At 36.1% G+C, this 25738-nt stretch overlaps 1 protein-coding gene across 1 annotated transcript; it reads right to left on the bottom strand.

Annotated features, from left to right (window-relative positions):
- Positions 1-2577: 2577 nt before the first annotated feature.
- On the bottom strand, positions 2578-4266 carry LOC126724512 (phospholipase A(1) DAD1, chloroplastic-like). Its single transcript, XM_050429022.1, has one exon. It carries the CDS (start codon positions 4231-4233, stop codon positions 2800-2802), a length of 1434 nt encoding a protein of 477 aa, XP_050284979.1. The 5' UTR covers positions 4234-4266; the 3' UTR covers positions 2578-2799.
- Between the last annotated feature and the right edge of the window lie 21472 nt (positions 4267-25738).

Consider the following 25738-nt stretch of genomic DNA (forward strand, 5'->3'; position numbering starts at 1 on the left):
CGTACATCAGTATAAGAAACAGTGGTTTTTAGATTTTTTTTTTACCAGCTTTGATTTTGTACTTGAAAGGTGGGAAGGACATAATTAAGAACCAATTTGGGGAAAGCATAAACACTCACTTGGCAATTAGGGTTTCTTTTTTCTTTTTTGTTAATTTGGATTTTTGACATGTTATAGATTCTCTGATGCTATAAATAATGTACACTAAAGCATTTTATTAGATACATAGGATCAACGTTAACATAAGTTAAGGACAGCGAATTGTTACAAATTAATACGAATTGTTACAACTTCCTTATTCTAGGAAATGGCCAAAAGAGTAGTAGTTGTTGTTTTAATAGTAGTGGTTGATTTTTTTTTTTAAAGGGGAAAAAGAGTAGCGGTTGACTAGAGTAGTATCCTTCTATTTTTTAAAAAGCGAACATTGGTGGTTCTTGAGCCACGAATTCTCTGATCGATAGTTCATAAATTCTATGGTTATCAATACCTAGTCTTAGGCCTTTTTAGCCAAATAGCATAATTTTCAGAAAAGTTTAGGAAAAACACATTCTGCTAAATTTATTTAGTTATGTAGTAGCATTTTTTTAGAATTCAAGTTTGTCAAGCTTGAGTTCTAAGTGAAAATTGAGTTTCAAGCATTATGTTTGATCAAATTGTCATGTGAGCTCATAATGCTACATAATGCTTGGAACTTGAGTTTGGTAAGTTTCAAGCATTATATTTTATCAGATTGCCACACGAGCCCATAATGCTACATAATGCTTGGAACTCGAGTTTGGTAAACTCGAATTTGACAAACTCAAGTTCCAAAAAAGTGCTGCATAATGTTTAGAACTCGAGTTTAGTAAATTCAAATATGACAAACTAGAGTTTCAAAAAAGTGCTACACAATTAAGGTAGCGTTTGGATTGCGTTTTTGGGTAGCGTTTGCGTTTGCGTTTGCGTTTTCCTTTTCTTTTCTTTTCTTTTTTTTTTTTAATTGACAACAGTGTTTTCACGTGGGATGTTGTTTGTCAATGGGTTCCGTGCACTGTTCACTGGACCCACTGACATACACATTTCAGTGCACGGGACCCACTACCTCTTTGACTAGCAAATTTTGCACTGAAATGTGTATGTCAATGGGTCCTGTGCACTGTTCACGGGACCCACAAACATCTTTTTTCATACAAACTTTCATTAAAAATGAGTCTCACGCTACTATTCACACATTTAAAAATTATTTTATTACAGTGTTTTTAGTTTTCAGTAAAATAAGTGGTATCCAAACGGACCCTAAATAAGTTTGACCAAATGATTTTTTTCATAAATTTTTCCTAAAATTATGTTATTTGGCAAAAAAAAAAAAAAAATTTTGAGAGTTTTAACCTATAGCGTCCACTCCTGATGATAACTTTTTATCATCAAATCAAGACACCAATCAATTTTTGGTGTAGGCGGAGATTGAACTTCAGATCTTTTATACAACCATCAGAGATTTTACCAGTTGAGCTAATTGGAACCCACCGTTATTTGGCAAAATTAACCCTTAGTCTTAACACAGTTGGAGACATGATGTTGCTCTTTATCAATAAGTTAAGTTACTAATTGGCTTTTAATGTGGAAGTGTGGTTTGAACCTAGATATCTTGTTCAACAATGAAAATAAAAATAAAAATAAAAACATTAACAGTTGAACTAATTGAAATTCACACTCCATTAAAAAAAATAATAATAATAAATAAATAAATAAAATGGAATTCACACAACCCATGACATGTTAAGGCGTACTTATATTGTTATCGGACATTTAGATACCATTTGAAATTACTCCACATTCTGTTAATAATCAAAGTCCCCAAGCTTACGGCACTCCTTTCTTTCTTTTGTCTTAAGCAGTAAATCATAACAGTTAATCCTGCTAGGTTAGTACCTGTAATATAATATCCATTTCTAAGTAATAGTAAAACAAGTTTGTGGGTGTCGCTTGGGCTACCGAAATTTATGTGATATAAGTCTATAAACCTAACATATAATATATATACAAACAGCAAGACACAGAGTTTTACCCCACAGACATCTAACATTTTTGACAATTCCACAATTACAGCTAGCCACTAAAACTTAGTCAAGGACGCAACGTACGCACTAAAATATATACGAACAGTGAGTACATATAGCCATGCATGAAAAAAGTTACCACTATACAAAATAGTGAAATACGCACCCTATGTGTTCGGTATGGACGGTGCTATCACTTTGGCCGCTAGGAATACGAACAAAGTCGAAAAATAGCGGCGTGAAGTCCTCTATTTCTACACAGCTAGCTTCCCACTCCTCAACGAAACGAAACAGGTCGGTACATTTTCTAAGTTTCAAACTTTCAACTATATATGAGCTATGCTAAAAAAATGTTAATACGTGTAAATAAAGTCGGCACCAGAGGGCAAACTCATCAACAAGACCCCCGGTATCACGTGGTAGCCGATGAATGATTAGATTTTGAATAATTTTGATGCCCCCAAAGAAGAAAACAACGTTTGCCTTTTTCACTTTTCCAATTTCCATGTACAATGTAATATACCTAACTCGTCACAAAATGAACAGTACAAGATCTTCAGCTGAGTAGTGCTCAACTTACTCAACATCCAAATGGGACCTCACAACCCACAAGAAGAATCTAGCTTTCGATCCCCAACAAAAAAAAAGGAATCACAATGCCCAACCAACCTTCCCTCATTTGCCACCCTTTTCCGCTATGTACAAAACTTACGATCGTCAATAGCCTTATAATTCGACTGACACTTTCTATAATTATTAATCAAGGTTTTAGAGTTTGTGTTTTCAAGCCTTGGCTCTTTTGTCTACGATAATTATCAATGAGCATTCTAGCAGAGGCTCTAAAGGGACACGTGGAGCTCACAAAGCCGTCCACCAAGTGTAGGTATGTCTTGAGCTCGTGACACGTGGCGAAGTTGAAGCCGTTGAGGTACGGAGAGTCCCTACTACTAAGTCTTAGCTCTCTCCCAACCTCTGCGTAAACCCACTGCGTGTCCTCCACTCGCTTTTGTATCCAGCTGGGTATCAACCCAGCCAGTTGTACATCTCTGTTGCACGACATGTCGTCGTGGTCGTCGTTTTCGTTTTCATTACTTTTGTCGATGACAAAACCGGGTACTTTGGTTATTAGGTCATCGGAGTTCACGATGCGCAGGATCTTGGTCCCTTGTTTTTCTAGGACATGTCGAAAGCTCCGATTGCCGACACGTGGCCCACCAAACGAGATCACAGTAACGAGCGGTGCGCGTTTGAAAGCGGTTTTGATATCGTACGCCGCGAGCGTAGCTAGGGCCGCACCGAGGCTGTGTCCCGTGATCGTCAAGCTAAGTGGCTCATCACCGTACGATTGGAGAAGCCTCGAGATTTCTTCACGTACCATGGTTTGCAAGCTGGTCGAGCACTTGGTCCCCGAAGTGTAAAGACTGAGGAACCCACTCTCGACCATGGGTCCATCGTTGTTGTTGTTGTTGCTGTGGTTGTTGTGGTTGGGACCCACTTGGGTCAATGTGGCTCGGAGATTCTCGAGCCATTCCAAGCAAGTGGCTGTGCCTCGAAACGCAATCACCACGTCTCTTCGACCGAGCCTAGCGATTTCTTCCTTGTCTTGACACACCGCAACGTAGCCAATCCAGCTCGACTTTGTGACAGCCCAACTGGGTGCCTTTTCGATCCAACGTGGGAGCTGAATACCCGAGGTTGCACGTAGATTCTTGGTCAGACGGTAACCAGTTTGTGCTAAGCCTGACTTTTCGAGCAATGAGCTTTTGGGGAACAAGCAGGTCGCGTAGGAAGGCGAAGAAGGGTCGAAATCGAAGGACTTGTACGCAGCCTCGACGAACTGGCCGTACCTGAGGATTTCGCTGCGTAAATTATCGTCGAGCGGGTCGAGCAAGCCGTCCCAGTTTCGAATACCTTGGTACTCCTTCCATTTCTTGCCGAGTTTGACACTTTTTGTGGGCATGAAATGGTAAGGAAAAGTGTTGGAATTATTGGTAGTGTTGTGATCAATGGGATCGAGTAAGCGTTCCCAGTGCTTTAATGGTTGAGTTTTGTGGTGGACCAGCTTCTTGTTGTTGTTGTTGAGCTTAGGTGGTTGAGTGAGGGTGTAGGCACAGGAGTAGTGTATTGGTTTTGGGGTTGGGGTTGAAGGTTGGTTAAATGTGCATGGCCGTACGGGTCTCATTGATAGCTTCATTATTTGTTGGTGGGGTTTTGTACCTATAAAATTATTTTTGTGCTTAGAGGCTTAATATTAAAGGGACTTAAGAGAAAAGAGAGAGTAGTTATAGCTAGTAGCGTTGGATCAATAATATCGATATTGATCACTGCTCGCTAGGTGCTCAGATTGCACTTAGATGATCTCATAAAGAGGCCTTTTTATAAGTACAGAAAGTGAATAGTTGGCAGAAGAGGAAAGCTTTTTCACAAATTTGATCCGGCCCCTACAAAGGGCGAAAATAGAGAGAGAGAGAGAGAGAGAATTTTATACTGTACACTGTCACTGAGAGAGAGAGAGAGAGAGAGAGAGAGAGGTGGGTATTATATACGGTTGGTTGGTGGGGGAAGAAGAGAGAGTTAACTGGAAAAACCGCACTAGGGTCCACAAATTTTGGAGATTGACGATTGGGATGATGATAGATATTTTGTGTAACCCATCTTGCGTACGAGTTTGAAAGTTGTGAATTTGAGTAGTACCATATAGTATCTGTGGACGATCTCACACCACATATAATAAATTTAAGGAGTCGGGGTAGTGATTACACTTTTTTATTTTTTGTATTTAAGCACTGCATAAGTGAGGTATGATTTGTGAAATAAGTGTCAAATCCAACGGTCCACATCCAATCGAAGCTGGAGTGTTTGACTAGGCCGAAATCTATTAACCCAATACAAAAAGCTCTTCTTTCCGACCGAATCAAAGCTACGCTGACACGTAGTTTAAATCTATACACCAGCTCGGCTTGGCTCAATGTTAGCCACTATTTTTTTTTTCTTTTTTCCCTTTTTTTTTTTTTTTTTTTGGGGTGCAACTGGACCAATTAGAGATACTTACTGGGCCGAAGGAGAAAGTAAAATATATCGCTTTGTAAACAATTGTATTTCAGTTTACATAAAAAGTAAAAACTTAAATAAATAAATAAAAATTGTTTTGTGAACAATTTTACATGCCTATCTCATGTGTTAAATAAATGTGTGCATTTGTCTTGCTGCACACTTCAAACTTTGCAAGTGCCACCTAGAACTTTCCTTTAAGTTTCTCAAGGAAATTCCATTCCTTTGCTTATGATTTCAATTTTTTTTTTTTTTTTTTTTTTTGGTGGGGGTAGTAGTATTTCATATTTTATAAGTATACAATAACATAAATGTTTTACTTTCATTTCTGATGTAATTTAGCTTATGGAAGATATGTATAATCAATTTGGGTGATTTAAACAAATTAAGTCATAAGTTTGCATGTTATAATTTAGAACATGGAACATCATACATGGATTAGAAGAGAGCAATTTTCTTTCTATTTTTCTTGCCAAAAAATTTGGAGATTAAAAATAATATAATGTTAATTATATGTGAATCTCTGGGTGTCTAAAACTTTTAGCAGCTTCCTGTAAATAAATCCAACAAACGAAGTACAATCAGGTTTGTTTCAATTTTTTTTTTTTAATTTTAATTATGGCATTTATAGATAAGGTTTATTTATTGTCGGTTTTGAAACACTCTTTTTCCGGCAACCTTATACATCAATTTGCTTGTCAATTATTTCCTTGATGCATTGGATAAAAGAAGTTACTAGGAAAGATGCTTGAACACTTGGGAGGATTCTAAACAATTTTTGTGCCACTTTATCTTCTTAATTAAGGATAAAGTTTTTTGTTACATTCCATGACCTTGATAGGGTTGCATTGTATAAATTGTAACATAGAAAGTCTTAGCTAGCAATTGTGGAAGTAATTTTCAAAGGTCATTTAAGCCAAAAGGTTAATACACTGTCATATTTTGACATCCTCTTAATTTCAATTTTCTGTTAAAATAATTTCATGGAATTAAAGGACTAATAAAACATAGTAAATTCAAGTGATTCTAATTCTTGAAAAGATGCTCTCTCTCTCTCTCTCTCTCAGCTTTGATGTTAAATTATACATTCCGTTTCTTTAGCTATTTAGCCTTTGTACTGTGGAAGTTTCCTTCCATTTCATGCTATAGTTTTATTTGATAGGAGCAGGATTTCTTAGCTCCCTTCATATATATATATATATATATATATATATATACACACACAATTATATTAGAATTTAGAAGTGCAACTATGATACTCCAAGACTATCTATCCCAAGCAAAGTAAAAATTAAGTTCATTTCAATTGGGGTGCTAGCTAGATCATTCATGGGTGAGATCTCTTGGCTAGTATCTATACACGTATGAGAACCTCTGTGGTCAATATTTTATGTTATAATTGAGGGCCTTCAAATATCTAATTTTGAAGGCATTTGCTGCGCAATAAAGGCCCAGCCCTTTTTCCCTTTCTAGCTTCTTCATGAGGGAGATCAGAAACCTTCAAGGCATGAAATTATTGCATTGTTCCTATAAATGATATGGCCACTTTACTTTAAATTTAGTGTATCTATTCTCAGAGCAAGATCCGAGTGTCCCAGTGTGGTGCTCCCAGAATGGCAAATACACTACTATAGTCTTTGATGGCTAAATAGAAGAAAGTATACCATGTTTCGGTAATACCAACTCAATATTTGTTTTGGTATTTCTTACCCAATAAATGAGTGACACTTGTTTCAAAAAACCACATCAGATCACTCCAATAAATGATTAATTTATCTTCCCAATAGTATAGAAGATTGTGATTAATTTATTGGAGTAGTCTGATGTGATTTTTTGAAATAGATGTCACTCATTTATTAGGTAAAAAATACCAAAACAGATGTTGAGTTGATATTACTGAAACATGGTATACTTTCTCACTAAGAGTGCGTTTGGGTAGCGCGTTTTGCGCTTCCCAAACGCACGTCTGCGTTTCAAGATTTTTTTTTTTTTTTTTTTTTTTTTCAGCGAATGAACAGTAAAAGTACTGTTTATGTACTGTGCGGGAGACAAATTTTATTGTGCATATACTGTTTGTACACTGTTCATGAGACCCACAATCACTTTATTCAGAAAAAAAATATTAAAAATGAGTCCAACGGTACTATTTACACATTTAAAAATTATTTTGCTACAGTGTTTTTCAGTTTTCAGTTTCAGTTTTCAGTTTTTAGCTGTATCCAAACGGACCCTAAATAGCTACGTTGACATATAACTTTGAGCACATACTGCATAATGCACCCACATGTACAAGGACAACTGTGCCAACTCATGCCATAATTATAAAGGAAATGATTGCATGCCATCAATTTATGGATATCACCTCTGAGATTTCTGAGAACTGCTTGAATAAATTAGCAAAAAACCAGCAGAGAGAGAGATAGAGAGAGAAGTCAGAGAACTGCTAGAATATATATATATATATATATATATATATATACACACACAAAAATCCAGATTTTTATTATTTTGTGGTCCATGGATCTCTTCTTTTTTAATTAGAGATCTATTAGATGTATAAAACATCAAAGGGCAGTCTTTAATATTTATCATTATTTGTAAGGGTTACCTATGGTTCTCATAAACAAAGAAATCACTTTGTGTGCAAGTAATAAAGAAATCTTAATTCTATTTGTGTTGTAAGTCTTGTAATCTTAGTTAGTTTAAGATTTAGCCTACTATAAATATCCTACTATGAATATATCGTAAAACACAAAATTGAGTAGCAAAGATGTAGTTTGCTCAAGGACCACCAATGTTCGCTTTTAAAGAAAGAGAAAGGATACTACTCTAGTAAACTACTATTTGATAAATACGAATCTTTTGTCCCATTTTTTTGTATTCTACTTTATATTCTATCAATCACAACTTATCACGTATTGTTTTTTTACTTTCCATATATAGTAATTAAAGTTTAAAAAAAAACACATAAGGAAAGCCGCCCCCCCTAACCTTAAGTCCTGGCTCCGTTCATGTTTAGAATGACTTATGGGTTTTGTTAGAGTCATACTTTTTGTAATTGGCTAATCTTTTGACAAAATACACTTTACTTATAATTAGGTAGATCTAAGATGGGTTTAGTACTTTAAGAAACATGTTGTTCAAGTCAAGTATTAAAAACATGAAGATTGATCCAAGAAACAATTGAAGAAAAGCTACTCATTAATTCTCGACAGATAGCTCGACAGATAGCTGCTATCGAAACTTAATTCAAAGCTCAATAGAAAGCTTGACACCAGCTCGATCTATTGAGAATTACGATTTCAGAATTTTCAAATCTGAAATCCGACCCAAGCTTATGTGTATGTGTAAGGTTTCTTTTTTCACAATCCTAGACATATATAAGGTTTATTTTAAAAGTCGTCATATATGAAAATAGAGACTAAGAACTTTATTTTCTCTGTAAGAAGCTACTACGTTTATACGCCGTCGAGTTTTATAATCAAGTGCTTTTTGATCTTCATTATTGATGAAGTAGAGAATTTTGCAGCCAACAACATCCATTCAAGTTGTTGAAGTTAGTCACATACTGGGATACGTGTAAAGGAGCTAGTCACAAATTAGAGGTTTGTGCATTAAGGGAAAGAAGGCTACTGCAAGATCAAGTCCAATTGGGTATTAGAGCGAAGGTTCAACTATAAGTTGGTATTTCGAGATAGACCAGGGTAATTGATAAGATTCCTTTTACTTGTAACTACTTGATTATTGATTAGTGGATTCTTGGAAGTGATGACCTTAAAATCACCCAGTGTTTTTGCCTTGCGAGGTTTTCCCCATTTGTCAACAAATCACTGTGTCAAATTTATTTTCCATTGCATTTAGTATTTTTGGTGATTTGTTGGTGCCTCCACGATTTGCATGCAATTGAACCTAATTAATCAACTTGGATAATTGAATTAATTAATTGGGGTCAAGCTATCTTAACCCAACAAGTGGTATCAAAGCGGGCACACTCTAATTAGGTTTCAATCTTTGATGTATGATCCATTGACCCCTGTTGTCATGGATTCAAATTGCATGAAAAGATCTTTTTCTTCAAATATCTCTTGCGTTTCTAACCTTTATATGCTTAAGTTTTTCAGAACATGCAAGTCTAAAATTTATTTGAAAGCTCTCTTGATAATTATTGAAAAAGGTATATTTATGGGTAGAAGAAGACTAGACTGTCTCAAATTGTTCCTTCATAAGGGCATATGCCTTAGAAATATAAAGACAAGGGTAAAATCACATGGCTATCAAATCAAAGAAAAGATCATACCTGATGACTTAACAAATAAGCACGAAGTATGCTTCATGATGCACTCAGCCTTCAAAGTTATGAACACTTGTCTATGGTATCTTAATAGTGGTTACTTAAGACACATGACTGGAGACCGCACTCTCTTCAAAGAATTTGAATCCAAGAAATGTGGTAATGTCACCTTTGATGATGGAAGCAAATCCTAGATAAAGGGAAAGGGAATCATCTCTTTACCAGGACTATCGAATATTATAAATTTGTTGTATGTGGAAGGGTTGAAAGTGAATTTATTGAGCATAAGTCAAATTTGTGATCAAGACTTCATGGAGTTGTTCTCAAAAGGGAAGTGTCTAGTTTTAAATGAGTTAGGTAAGCAAGTCATAAATGGAATTCGCACACTAGACAACTGCTATGGTCTAGTTCCTGATGCTGAGATTGTATGTAACAGCATTCGAATGCCAAATGAAGACTTATGGCACCAAAGGATGGGGCATGCTAGCTACAAGCAACTATCAATTGTGTCCAAAAATGATGCCATTTTGGCAATGCCTAAACTCAGTAAGGCGACAAATGTTGTGTGTGGACCATGTCAATTTGGAAAACAAACAAAAGCTCAACACCATGCCACCTTAACCATAGCCATGGCCAAACCTCTTGAGCTTCTTCATGTCGATCTTATGGGTCCAACAAGAACAGAATCTCTTGGAGGAAAGAAGTACATCATGGTAGTGGTCGACAACTTTACTAGATTCACTTGGATCATCATGTTGCAATCAAAGTCTAAAGCTCTCATCACATTGAGTCATTATATAAAAGGGTGCAAAATGAAAAAGGATTGAAATTTCATCGAATCCGAAGAGATCATGGCAAAGAATTCGAAAACTCTCAATTGGAGTCTTTTTGCATAAATGCTGGCATAGCTTAAGAATTCTCAACTCCTATCACTACTCAACAGAATGGTGTTATAGAAAGAAAGAATAAAGTCATTCAATAAATGGCCAGAGCTATGTTACACAACAAGGATGTGGCAAAAGATCTGTGGGGAGAGGCGGTTAACATTGCATGTCACATTGTGAATCGAGTGTACTTCAAACCAGATACAAAGAAGACACCCTATGAACTATGGAAAGGAAGAAAATCAAATATGAAATACTTCAGAATATTTGGTAGCACTTGCTTCATTCTAAAGGACAGAGAGAATGTGGGAAAGTTTGACACCCGAAGCGATGAGGGAATCCTTCTTGGATACTCCTCCACCAGCAAAGCTTACAAGGTGCTGAACAAAAGGACTAGAAAAGTCATGGAAACTGTCAATGTTGTGATTGATGAAGCATCAACTTTAAAGTCTTTAAAAGCTACTAAGCAAATGCCAAAGTCAGTTCTCCCTTTAACTTTAGATTTTGATCAAGAAGTAGGTGATAAAAATCCTTCTCCTCCTACCTCATTTAGTGTTATACAAGGCCCAAAAGACTCTTCTACATCTCTTTAGCCTAAAAATCACTTGGAAAGAGAACCTTCATCCAGAATCAAACTAAATCATCTTCTAGATATGATCATGGGAAACATGAATGAACTAACCTTGAGAAAGCGTACAGTTGATAAATATGTAGCTAACTTTATTTCTAATTCATGTTATTTGTCTCAGGTAGAACCTGCTAAGGTTGAAGATGCTCTTCAAGATGAAAGCTAGGTCGAAGCCATGCATGATAAACTTCATTAATTTCAAATGAATGATATCTAGACACTAGTACCTAGGCCGGAGGGAGTGAATATCATTGGCACAAAATGGATATTCCGCAACAAGATTGATGAGGAAGGAAATGTCATTCACAACAAAGCTAGACTTGTGGCCCAAGGATACACTCAAGTAGAAGGAGTGGACTTTGATGAAACTTTGGCACCTGTTGCTCGCATTGAATTCATAAGAGTCTTACTTGCATTGGCCTATCACTTGAAGTTCAAGTTATATCAAATGGATGTGAAGAGTGCTTTTCTGAATGGTTTTCTCAAAGTGGAAGTCTATGTAACTTAGCCCAAAGGGTTTATTGACCCACAATTTCCAGATCATGTGTTTATCTTACGAAGGCACTTTATGGATTAAAATAGACACCGAAAGCGCGGTATAATTGCCTTACTAAATATTTGGTTTCAAATGACTTCACAAGAGGATAAGCTAATCGAACCTTGTTCATCAAGAAAGTTGATGGAGAACTGGTCGTAGCTCATGTTTATGTAGATGACATCATCTTTGGATCTACAAAAGATGACTTGGCTCACTCCTTCTCAAGTATGATGCAAACTGAATTCGAGATAAGCATGATTGGAGAATTGAACTACTTCCTTGGATTGCAGATTCGTCAAAGTGACTCACGTATTTTCATCTCTCAATCTAAATATGCTAAAAATCTTGTGAAGAAGTTTGGTTTAAAGTCTGCTAGCTCTGTTAGAACACCTATGAGTCCAAATGTTAAATTCACTGTTGACTTATTAGGAAATAGTATTGATCCCTCATTGTATAGAAGCATGATAGATAGTATTCTTTACCTTATTGCTTGTAGGCTTGACATTAGCTACAGTGTTGGAGTGTGTGCTAGATATCAAGCTAATCCCAAAGAATCTCACATCATTGCGATAAAACGTATTATCAAATATGTTAAGACTACCAGTAACTTTGGAGTATGGTATGATAAAGATACTAATGATGTCTTACCTAGATATTCTTATGCAAGCTGGGCTAGGAATGCTGATGACTGGAAAAGTACTTCTGGTGGATGTTTTTACTTAGGTTATAACCTTGTTTCATGGATGAGCAAGATATAGAACTCTATCTCTCTCTCCACTACTGAGGCTAAATACATTGCTGCTGGTAGCTATTGTACCCAACTTCTTTGGATGCAAAAACTCCTTGATTATGGTATTTGTCAAAAGCATCTCACTATATATTGTGACAATACCAGTGCCATTAACATCTTTAAAAATCTTGTTCAACATTCTCGAACTAAACACATTAAGATTTGACATCACTTCATTCGTGAGTTGGTTGAAGATGGTACTCTCACCCTTGAATTCATCCACAATGATGATCAAAAGGCTAAGTTGTTCACAAAGCCTCTAGATGGTAGACGCTTTGAATTCTTGCGCCAAAACATTAGTGTTATATCAATGGATTGATCTCTCTCTCTCTCCCCTTCTTCATGCATATGCATCTAATTTTTGATGCTATGTTTGTTTGTTTGTCTTTGCCTTGTTTTAAGTTTTTTCTTAAAAAAATAGGAAAAAATTTGAAAAATACAAAAACAGTGTGTATGTGTATATTGGTACTTGTGTACCTTGGATGTCCTTTGAAACAAAGTTTCTCAAGTTTATATCTCTTGTAACTTAGATGAGCATCTTCATGAACAACTAAGCAATATGAGCTTTGTGGCTCTTTTATATGATTTGTATGATTTGGTTGATTTTTTATCTTTTATATCTTAAATCACTCTTTTTGACGGGAGTAACAAAAAAATCCTAAGAGAAATGTATAAATAACCATCTCACCTCTAAAACTCATCAATCATAAGATATCTGTGTGCAATTAATAAAAAATCGTGCTCGGTAAGGTGTAGCACTTGTACAGCAAAACCAGAATGTTCAGCTTACATATATTGGTTGCAAGCGTGTTTCTAGGAGATGTGAGAGTTATATGATGTATCTCGAAGGTGATGGTCCCCATCAAACAGTTATGATTGTGTGTGAATGTATTTGATCCTCCTATATCATTACTTTTCATATAATGATTTATTTATGCTCTCTTGCAAAAGCTTCACACACAACATGCATACTCTTTGCTACTCTTGGTACTATTGTATAGGTACAATGTAATTTGGCCATCACAAGAAATACATGTGGTAGTATATTCTCTCTAAACTGTCTAAACATATTTTTACAATAAAATTGGTTAGACTTGTTTAGTGTGTTTTTTATCTAGGAATGCTTTACATCTGTAAAGAGTTGAGGATGTGTTTCTATGCTTAACATTCTCTTTGATTGCATGTTTTGGTGTTTATCTTGATTGCATTCATCTTGTACTACTTCTCCTTGAAAATTCTCTTTCAGGCTTCTTGATAGCTCCTCGATGCCTCTTCTATCAAGATTTCTGGGTTTGTTCTTGATACCTCTCGATAAATAGCCCGATCCATCAAGTCAATTTTTTGGAGTCTCTATCTGCTCGATAGATGCTCGATACCTCCTCGATCTATCGAGATCTTTTTGCCATCAATACCTCCTCAATACCTCTAGATCTATTGAGTTTTTGTTCTCGATGGAAGCTCGATACCTTCTCGATCTATCGAGCTGCGTTTTTCTATATATATATATATATATATATCTGAGGTTTGATCTGATTCATTTCAAACTCAAGTATCTTAATACCTCTCTCTTCTCTCTCGATCCAAACCTCTTCTTTTCACAAAAATCCCTCTTCCTTTCAAGATTTCAACCTTGTCCAAGCATCCATTCCTTTATAAGTGTTCCAAATCTCATCTTTTCTTCTTCATTCATGCATTTCATGCATTTTGTGACCTAATTTTTAGTTTTTGGGAAAATTTTAGGGTTTTTGCATTTCTATGAAAATCTTTAAGTTGGGTTCTATTAATATAATCTTACATGCTCATGCATTGCATTCTATGTCACTATAATCATATTTTCATGCATTCTAAGTTGTGTGCTTGATTATACAATGTGAGTACTTTTTCATGCATTCTAAGTTGGATTAGGTTTTTGCCCATGATGAAATTTCTTTTGCACGTAATATGTTCATGCATTTTCATACATTGCATGTTGTCCTTTTTCTTCTTTCCTGTGCCTCATGTTTCTGCTATGTTTTATGTTTCTCTTCTCTCTCTCTCTCTCTCTCTCTCTCTCTCTCTCTCTCTCTCTCTCTCGTTTAGCTTCCTTCTCATGGTACCTACAAAGACTGTTCCTTCTAAGAACCCAATAAGACGTCGTGGTTCCTCTTCCTCTTCTTCTGCTCCTTTCCCTCTTGATTATGTTTGGTTCCATGATGAGAAGGCACTAAATGACTTCTTTGAGAACTTTTCTAACCGGGTGATTCATTCGAAACGCCAGGTCATTCTGTCTGACTTTCCAGACACTCCTCTACCCGGTGTGTTTAGCTCTCAAGGATGGGCTTTTCTATGTGAGAAACCCTCGAGGTATCCCGACATGTTCATACAGGAGTTTTACTCCGAGATGCATGTCATCGATACTTTTATGCCTCAGTTTACTACGGTATTTCGTGGTACACATATCGTAGTTACCTTAGAACTCATTTCCGAGGTACTACGCAGCCCTAGGGTAGATCTTCCAGATTACCCTAGTCATGAGCGTCTTTCTTCTATCTCTAGAGATGAGTTGGCCTTATTATTTTGTGAGAAGGCCATATTGTGGGGAGGTTCCCTAAATTTCTTCACAACCGAGTTTGCTAAGGGTCTAAGGATCCTTAATATGGTGATGACCTTTGTTCTCACTTCACAGTCACACTATAACACTATCACCGAGCCTCATGCCTGTTTCCTCTTTCTCTCATGGAAGATCTTTCTATAGATTTTCCCTCACACATGATAGTATCTATGATAGATTTCAATCGAGACACAACTACACATAATAAGCTCATCTTTCCTTCAACTATCACACGCATCCTCACACACATGCACGTCACCATTCCTCCCTCTCTTCTCTTCTATGTCATGGGTGCCATTAGCAAGGAATCTATTCAAAGGAGTGCAGTGCAGCTGCCTGCAAAACAGCCTTGTATAGAGATGATGGATGCAACCCCTACCCCTCGACCCTCTTCTTCATCTGCCCTTTCTTCCTCCTCTAAGGCAGATGTCTCTTTCGCTGACATCATGAATCAGCTTCTACACGTGTGTTGATTTTGGTAGTCGTCTCGACCATCTGTTTGATGAGATGTGTCAGATGAACACTAGAATCGATCGCATCGCTCACCACCAGTCTCACCTTGGTGGTTTCGCACCCTCACCTTCACCCGAGCCTTCTGAGGAGTCCTCTTTTGGTGGAGATAATGTTGATAGTGCTGATGGTTCTAGCTCTTCTAGTGATGATGAGATGACGACCTTTCAGTGATACACCCTTTGTCACTCGTGACAAAAAAGGGGAGTAGTTTTGTATATGAGAGCAGCCATTATGTTATGGTGAGAGCTAACATAGGATATACTAGATAGGGGGAGAATGCTTTGAGAGATTTAGTGAGATTTTGATGTATCTTTTCTCACTTCATGTGCCACAGTATAATGACTATTTTTACATAGATTGTATTCTTTATATATATGATGATGTATGTTTTTCACCTTATCTCACATGTGTTGTTTATTTTTTCTCTTTATACACATGTTTCTTCTTTTATACAACTTGTCTATATTTCACACTTAATGCCTGTTTAAGTGTTTTAGTTAAGACAGGTTGCAAGTCTATCATACCATAATCTCTCTTCTTGCAAAGTTTTTCAAGAGTTCGTAGTAGGGTTAGACTTATGTACTTTTGTAAGTTATGGGATAGTTGTGTTAGACTTCTCTCATAATTGGCTAATCCTTTGACAAAATGCACTTTACTTGTAATTAGGTAGAACTAAGATGAGTTTAGTATTTCAAGAAACATGTTGTTCAAGTCAAGTATTAAAGACATAAAGATTGATCCAAGAAACAAATAAAAAAAAGTTGCTCATTAATTCTCGACAGATAGCTCGACAGATAGCTGCTATCGAGACTTAATTTGAAACTCGATCGATAGCTCAACACTAGCTCGATCTATCAAGAATTACGATTTCAAAATTTCCAGATCCGAAATTCAGCCCAAGCTTATGTGTATGTGTAGGGTTTCTTTTCTCACAACCCTAGACACATATAAGGCTTATTTTAAAAGCTGTCATATACAAAAACAGAGACAAAGAGCTTTATTTTCTCTGTAAAATGCTACTACGTTTGTACGCCGTCCGGTTTTGTTACCAAGTGCTTATTGATCTTCATTGTTGATAAAGTGAAGAACTTTGCTGCGAACAACATCTATTCAAATTGCTGGAGTTAATCACATATTGGGATCCGTACAAAGGAGTTAGTCACAAATTGGAGGTTTGTGCATCAAGGGAAAGAAGGCTACTACAAGATCAAGTCCAATTGGGTATTGGAGCGAAGGTTCAACTGTAAGTTGGTATTTCGAGATAGGCCAAGGTAGTTGGTAAGATTCTTTATACTTATAACTGCTTGATTGTTGATTAGTGGATTCTTGACAGTGGTGATCTTAAAATCACCCAGTGGGGTTTTTTCCTTGCGAGGTTTTCCCCATTTATCAACAAATCACCATGTCAAATTTATTTTCCGCTGCATTTAGTATTTTTGGTGATTTGTTGATGCCTCCACAATATGCATGCAATTGAACCTAATTAATCAACTTGGATAATTGAATTAATTAATCGGGGTCAAGCTATCTTAACCCAACAAGTTTGTCAAATCTTATTCTAGATATTGACTCCATTTTAGTTCAATGATTTATTACTACTTATAACTTCTTGATTTCTCCATGTTACTCTCTATTTATTTCCAATTGCAATGCTATTCTATCTAAAGATGGCAAGTGTCTATATCTATATATAAAAAGTGCCAATTTGCATAGGTACAATGTCTTTTGGTTTGTTTAATTGATACTGTAGCTACAGTAGTTATAGGTTTTTTTTTTTTTTTTTTTTTTTTTTTTTTTTTTTTTTTTTTTTTTCAGTCATCAGTTTGTGCTTTTTAAATATTTATATAAACTGACATATATATTATTATACTGGCACAACAAATTTCACAATATTTTCACAATTATTAATGTATCAATTTCTTATAAGTCGAAATAAAATAATAAAATATGAGACTGTGACCAACCACAACTGAAAATAAATATTTTGTGAAAATGTTGTATCACTTGTTGTGTGAATGTGTAAAAGTTACAATACTTTTTAATTTGTTCAATATGTACTGTTCATCACTTCATTGGCCGTTTTTTTTCAGTCATCAATTTGTGTTCTTTTTTAAATATACATTTATATGAGTTGGCATATATATTGTTATACTGACACAACAAATTTTACAATATTTTCACAATTATTGAGGTGTCAATTTCTATAGGTCAAAATAAAATAATAAAATATGAGACTGTAACCAACCACAAGTTCACAACTGAAAGTAAATGTTTTGTGAAAATGTTGTAACACTTGTTGTTATCACAATATTCTCACAATTATTGAGATCTTAGTTTCTTATAAATCAAATAAAAAAATGTTAAGTCCTCAACATTTTCATATTAATTTCACAACAAATCATTGGTAAGCTACTAGCCTACTATTGATGGATAAAAAAGTGATATCAGTCATGGGTCCATTTTAAAATCAATAACAACTTGCCATATAAAATTTATTATGAAAATATTATGGAAATAACATTTCTATAAAATAAATAATAATATATCAGACCAAAACTTACCTCGGGTGAAAATAAAGGTATTGTGAGAATATTGTGGAATTTTGTATTGTTCCTAGACTTCTTTTTTGGTTTAGCCTAATTTAGTGAGCAAAAATTCACTGTTTCACGCACAATTTTCTTCTATTGGTTCTTTGTTTGTTGTTTCTTTTAATGCATAGTTTAAAGTAGTTGTCCCAATTAAAAACCAATAACAATTTTTACCACCTAAGATTTGTTGTGAAAATGTTGTGGATATAGCATTACTGTAAAATAAAATTATAAAAGATCATACTAGGGGCCACCATAGCTAAAATAAAGATATTGAGAAAATATTGTGACATTTGTTGTGTTCCTGACCTTTTTTTTTTTTTTTTTTAGCCAATTTGTTGAGCCAAAATTCATAGTTTTATAGACAGTTTTCTTGGGCAGATTTTTTTTTTTTTTTTTTTTAACACATTGGTTAAACTAAAAAACACATAGTTTTACTAACAAAAAAAAAATTAAGGAAAAAAGTACTTTTCTCCTTTATGTTTGAGGTAGTTTCATCCCCCAACTTTAAAGTTAAATAATTTCCTTTTTTATATTTTGTAGACAAGTATATAGTCCCTGCTATTACTCTCTTAGATAAACTTTAACAAAATCTTATGATTTTTAGAATATTTCATTGTGCAATATCTAAAATGCTTTACGAAATTTTAATGTTCCAAAAATTTTCTTCGTGTATTTTGAGTTTTATATGTTAGTCATACTTTGAAAGTAAAAATGGTGATGTATAGTATTCTATATGTTACCTAGAGAACACTAATTTATTAGTGGTTTAAATCTTCTAGATTTATAATTTTATCTAATAGAAACTTCAATGACATATGTCTTTTGTTATTTGTTTTCTTTCTTAAAAAGGTGTTCATTAAAAATTAAGTAAGCTAAGCATCGTAGTTAGGCTCATAAAATAAAATGATAAAGAAGAAAGTATGAATAACAAAATATTCATTGCATATGGTTGTAGGTATTTAATTTGATGAAGAGTTTCAATTGTAGCAAATGTTATCATTTATTACGAAAATTTAAATATTGTGACAATGTTTTATCAAAACTTAGTTGTTTATTGTTGGATGATGACAACATTTGTTATCATTCCTAGTAGAATTTTTTGTGAGTAGATATATACTGTCTTTGGTAAATAGGTTCCACAAAATGAAAAAGTATTTTATATTAAATGATACCACGTCATCCATATCAAAAACTACTAAACGAGAAACATGTGTAAAATAACTACCCATTTATATATGTCTTTCAATTGTTAGTGGGTTAGTTATTTTTTACTGACATGTCTCACGCTTATTAGATTTTGATACTGCTAACATGGTATCATTTGATATCAAATATATTATACTAAGAAATTATCATACTAAATAGACAATCATATGTTAAATAACTATTCTAAATTTAAATACATGGTTTAATACTATTTCAAAAAAACAAAAAATTCTATCTTAAATTTTTTTCATTCAAGGGGCAACACATGCCTTGCACGTGCAACTCTTACTAGTATTCAGAAATGTACATAAAGAATCTCATCCATGCGTATCTAACATCGTTGTCTGGCCAACTTTTGAGACCTTTATGCATATTTTAGTGCTACGTAACCTGACCTTTTATGTTTGATCTTTTTGTGGGACTCTCTGGGTTACTCCATGTCACGTGTATCTTGTATTTGTTAGCAGTTTTACAAATATATATCTGCTTTCAATGCAAAAACAAACCCAAAAAAATGCTAAGAGAGAATAATAAAAGCATGGAATGCATGCAGTTTCTTTGTCTCATGTTTATAAAAGTGTTTATCTTGATAATATATATCTTGTGCCCATCAATTATACAACTATTAAGGACGTAATGTAGGTTAATACACCCCTCCTCCATTATGTTTATAAACAGTTCACCCTTGACAACATCTCATAAGTCATGCCAAAGACGTAATGTATCTTGTGCCCATCAATTATACAACTATAAGGACGTAATTTAGGTTAATACACCTCTCTTATAACTACACAAAAATTCTAACTTTTGACCCTAAATTGTATATACTAGCCCCCCTGCCCCCCTCTCCAAATATTTTTACAAATTGACCTATGAAATTTTCCAAATTGTTTTAATAAAACCATTCCTTTGCTCTGTTGTCCCAAAAATATCAAGAAAATCCATTAGACAAAACAATTCATAAATCCGGATAATTAGAAAAACTAACGTTGGGAAAACTTTTTTTTGGTAATGCTTGCCTAGCTCCTTATATTCAAATCTTGGTTCTGTCCTTGAGTTATGCTCCTCAAATTATCCAATCATAAGGACGTATGGGACAATTCCATATTAAAATACCCCCTTCAACCATCATTCAAGTGCATATAAAGAACCTCAGACATTTGGTTTTGGTGATTCACAGGTCTGGTAGGATATCATATATATGCAGGGGCGGACCTACACTAGGGCAGAGGGGGCCATCCCCCCCCCCCCCCAAAAAAAAAAAAAAAACCTAATATATGCATACAAATTGGTATACAAAAAATTAAGATTTGCCCTTAAATATATATATATATATATATATATTGTCTCTCATCCTCTAAAATATTTAGATATTGACTTAAAAGAAAAGAAATAAATAAATAAAATTCATGCCCCTTTAACTACAAAAACAAAATAAATAAATAAATATGAACTAAACAAAAATCACACACAAATTAAGAAACACTTATTTTGTATGTTATACTTTGTTGATGTGTTTTATAATATGAAATGTTTAGGAAATACTTATTTTGTATGTAGTATTTTGTTGAATATGAAATAAATGTTAGTTTTTATTTTCATAAATTTTTTTTCTGGTTTTAAGCTTTGACCCCTCCAGGTACAAATCCTGGTTCCGTCCCTGTATATATGTGTCTAAATATTTAATAAGGTTTGGTGACTATCATATACATGTGTTTATATATTTAACAAGGTTTTGTTATCAAACTTTATTATGCAAATAGCAATGTCTATTTCACACACTCACACACATAGTATACACCATACACACTCACCACTTTTGCATAGAAATCATGACTTGAAGTCGTTGTTTTCAAGTCATGACTTTAGTTCAAAAAACTAAGTGTATATATTGTGTTTAAGTGACAGTGAACGTACTGTAGAGAGGGAAAATTCCCGACCTATCACAAGCTGACACGTCACATTACCAAGTCCACAAAATACAGCCAATTACAAAGTACCACATACTGCTGCTAGGTTTTGCTATCACTATTCAGAAGCCAACAGAAATTTGCCAAGTGTCATGCAAAAACCAATCACACATCAGCGCACGTGTAAGCGATGACACAAACAGCTTCGCACGTGTAAGCGATGACACAAGCAACCTTGCACGTGTAAGCGATGAATTAAGCGGACCAATCAGGCTGTGACATGTGTCACCAATCAAGCTCCGCCACGTGTCACTCACCCACCTCCAAACTCCTATAAATAGAAGCCTTCTTGAGACATTTAGGAGGACCAGAATTCAGAAGTGAAAAAGCTCTGCGAAGATCAAGCCTCAAAGCCTTCAAGAACTTCAACCCCAAAATCGGAGAACATTCGAAGCAGAATCATTTAGATCATCTGCCTAGATCCTAAAGTTTGCGGGAATCAAGCCAAAAGTGTCCAAAAACATCAACAAATCACAAATCAGTGAAGCTCAACGGATTCAAGCCTCTAAAGCACCGAAGAACTTCCACCACAAACCTTCGAAGACGAAGAACATACGAAGAACACGAAGAACGCGAAGAACAAAGGATTTCTAAGCAAGCTTATAGCCAGAGATTCATTGTAATTCCGTTTTAGTAATCTTCGATCCATCCCTCAACCAAATTGAAGGATATTTTGTGTTCAAGTCAAAACCACATTACCATAAATCCAATCAATAAGTCTTGCAAGGAGATTGAATCAGAGGATCACTCTTTTGTAATTTCAGAGAATTGTACCACATAATCATAAATACAAATTCGTATTTGTGAAACTACTTTACTTGTTTGATTTATTTCAAACTAGAAATTTAGTCGCTTACAAATTCTGGCACGCCCAGTGGGACCTCTCTACCTCTCATCTCTTTCTCCTTCAAAAGAAAAGAAGTTCGACATCATTTTGCTACTAGCTTCAATGGCCTCTAGCAAGAATGTCCGAAAATCAGTGGTTGATGATTCCAGTGCTGATGATTATGTCGGCCCAATCACTCGCAGTCGGTCCAAAGCTCTTGATCGACTCCAACCTCAACCAACCTTAGAAAACCAACCTCCTGCTGTCATCTCTCTGGACTTTCTTGCAAATGGGAAAGCTACCGCTAAAGATTCATCTGCCTCAAAAGATTTGGAGATCAATAATGAATCATCCCCAACAAAGACCTTTTCTATCAACTCTTCACCCGTGATAAGAAACTTAAGGAGTGAAGTACCTCTGACTCATCCTGTTTCATCATTTTCTCCGTCATCTATAGAGGTCATGCCAGTAATGATGACTAACACCTCTACCATGGAAGAAAAGATGGCTGAAATGGAACAAAGGGTCATCCTTCTCACAAATGCACTTGAAGAAAAGGACGTCAAAATTGCAACCCTAATGAACAAGCTGGAGGTACAAGATTCGGATGAATCAAGTCTTGGCCCTGAGCACCCACCTGGCTTTACCTTCAAAGGAGAAAACGCTAGGGGTGATAAAGGAAAAGGAGGTGAAGGCACTTCTCAACACGGACATTCCACCTCAATGGCCTCGATATCTATCCAACAACTACAGGACATGATTACAAATACCATTCGGGCACAATATGGAGGTTCTTCCACAAGTTCTCTCATATATTCCAAACCCTATACAAAGCGCATTGATAACATGAGGATGTCAAATGGGTATCAACCTCCCAAGTTCTTGCAATTTGATGGCAAAGGAAACCCTAAGCAACACATTGCTCATTTTGTAGAAACTTGGGAGAACGCAGGGACTCAAGAAGGCCTCTTTGTAAAGCAGTTTGTCCGTTCACTAAAGGGGAATGCCTTTGATTGGTATACAGACTTAGAGCCCGAGTCAATCGATAGCTGGGAACAATTTGAAAGGGAGTTTCTCAATCGATTCTATAGCACACGACGCACGGTAAGCATGATGGAGCTTACCAATACTAAACAGTGGAAGGATGAGCCCGTCGTTGATTATATCAATCGGTGGTGTTCTTTGAGTCTAGATTGCAAGGATAGACTTACTGAAATATCTGCTATAGAGATGTGCATCCAAGGCATACATTGGGGACTTCTTTACATCCTTCAAAGGATAAAGCCCCAAACATTTGAAGAGTTGGCAACTCGTGCGCATGACATGGAATTAATTATTTCTAACCATGGAAATACGAAACCTCCCGTACCTGAGGAAAGGAAAGAAAGAAGGGAAATAAGGAAAAATGACAGGAATGCGAAAAGTAATATCAAAGACTCAATGAATGTCAGTCCTGCCCCAGTCAAAATTTCAACAAGAAATGTGAAGGCCAATGAAAAGAGGCCCGAAGGAAGTCAACAGCGTGAGACGCGTCGCTCATCACTTAAGGAATGGGAACAAAAGGTCTATCCTTTCCTAAACGCCGATATGCCTGAAATGCTAGAACAACTGCTCAAGTTGAAATTAATTGAATTGCCAGAATGCAAACGACCGGAGGAGATGAGGAAAGGAAAGAAAGAAGGGAAATAAGGAAAAATGACAGGAATGCGAAAAGTAATATCAAAGACTCAATGAATGTCAGTCCTGCCCCAGTCAAAATTTCAACAAGAAATGTGAAGGCCAATGAAAAGAGGCCCGAAGGAGGTCAACAGCGTGAGACGCGTCGCTCATCACTTAAGGAATGGGAACAAAAGGTCTATCCTTTCCTAGACGCCGATATGCCTGAAATGCTAGAACAACTGCTCAAGTTGAAATTAATTGAATTGCCAGAATGCAAACGACCGGAGGAGATGAGGAAAGTTGATGACCCGAACTATTGTAAGTATCATCGCATCATAAGTCATCTAATCCAAAAATGCTTTGTTCTTAAAGAACTCATCATGAAGCTAGCCAAGGAAAGGAAAATCGACTTGGATTTTAATGATGTTGCTCAGTCAAACCTTGTCACATTTTCTTGTGGGTTACCTAGTTCCATGTCTCCAACTACTAAGCAAGGGGCAAATACTACGCTTATCCATTTTGGTTCTCTGGAACCGATTCAAGTTCAGCTCTCACAAAAAGCACCTGATTATAATTCAAATGATGATAAAAGGTCAACGATGGATGAGGAAGAAGGCTGGACAATGGTTACTCGCAAGAGATGGAAGAAGAAACGAGCATTCCCTCTTCATTTGATCACCCGAGAGTCCAGAAGAGCACAAAACCAGATTCAGCCTTGGTCAAAAAGAATGAGTGATAAGAGGCAAGGGAGACTAGGAACAAAAGTGTATGAAGATTCAGCACAAACCCAAAAATCTCGAAAGCTCATCACATTGGAAGAATTCTTCCCCAGAAAATTCTTTCAAAATGACTCAGCCGAGGCTGTCCACACAGTCTCTCGTTGCGAAATTCAGGACGAAAAGGAGGATGTTAACCATGGTGATCCAAAAGAGACCTTGTCATCTTTGGAGGAACTCCAATCTCAGGTCAATAAAGTTGAACCCTTGCAATCCTCCACATCACCAAAAGAAGTGCTCACCCAAGCTCTTGACAACCAGAGATATACGCCCCTTATACCAATACGCTTCAACAAACACAGGGATGTTATGTATGCTCTCCAGACTTAACCTTCATTGATGAGGATCTATTGTTAGGCTCTAAGCCCCACAATCGCCCACTCTATGTCTCTGGTTATGCTCGTGAACAAAGGATCGAGCGTATCCTTGTTGACGGAGGTTTAGCCATTAACATACTTCCAAAAATGACCATGAAACGACTGGGTTTTACTATGGAAGAATTATCACACAGTCGTTTGGTCATCCAAGGTTTTAACCAAGGAGGACAACGTGCAATCGGCCTGATCCACCTAGAATTAACCATTGGAGAATTGAAAAGCAACGTCTTGTTCCACGTCATTGACGCTAAGACGACCTACAACATGTTGTTAGGATGTCCTTGGATCCATGAAAATGGAATAGTGCCATCGACCTTGCATCAATGCTTCAAGTTCTTTCAAAATGGAATAAAAAAGGTCGATGCCGATTTAAAGCCTTTTGCAGAAACCGAAGCTCATTTTGCTGATGCAAAATTTTATGCAAAAGAAGACATTTCTAGCGAGGTTCTTCCAGTTGAGATCCCGTCTATAAAAAGTAAACAGGATGAAAAGGAGCATGTTAAATTCATCGCCAAAAAGGACATTTCTTCCCCAAAGAAAGGTCCAGAACCATTCCTCCGGTATATACCATTATCACACCGCAAGAATGGACAATCACCATTCGCAGAATGCCTTCAACCTACAAAAGACATGGGGAGGCCTCCTGCAAAGCTCACGATGGAGGATGTAGCCATATTGAAAGAAAATCATGTCATGCCTTTAACTTCATCCACAAATCCTCTGCCCTCGAAGCCGTTAAACGGATTTGTGAGGTCTTCGTAAAGTCCAATAGAGCATGGTATTCTACCAAGTGAGCGAACGAAAGAATGGTTCGACCCAAAGGCATATAGGCTGTTAGCCAAAGCAGGCAACGATTTCTCAAAACAAGAAGACTTAGGGAAGCTAATTCCAGAAGCCACCGGAGAAAAGATGCATGGCCTTAGCAAAACACAAAGGAAAATGCGGCTTGAAGGGCATGAAATTCCTATCCCAAAGACCGGATTAGGTTATACTCCCGAACAACCAGCTC

This window comes from Quercus robur, chromosome 4, assembly GCF_932294415.1.
Source record: "Quercus robur chromosome 4, dhQueRobu3.1, whole genome shotgun sequence".
Lineage (NCBI taxonomy): Eukaryota > Viridiplantae > Streptophyta > Magnoliopsida > Fagales > Fagaceae > Quercus > Quercus robur.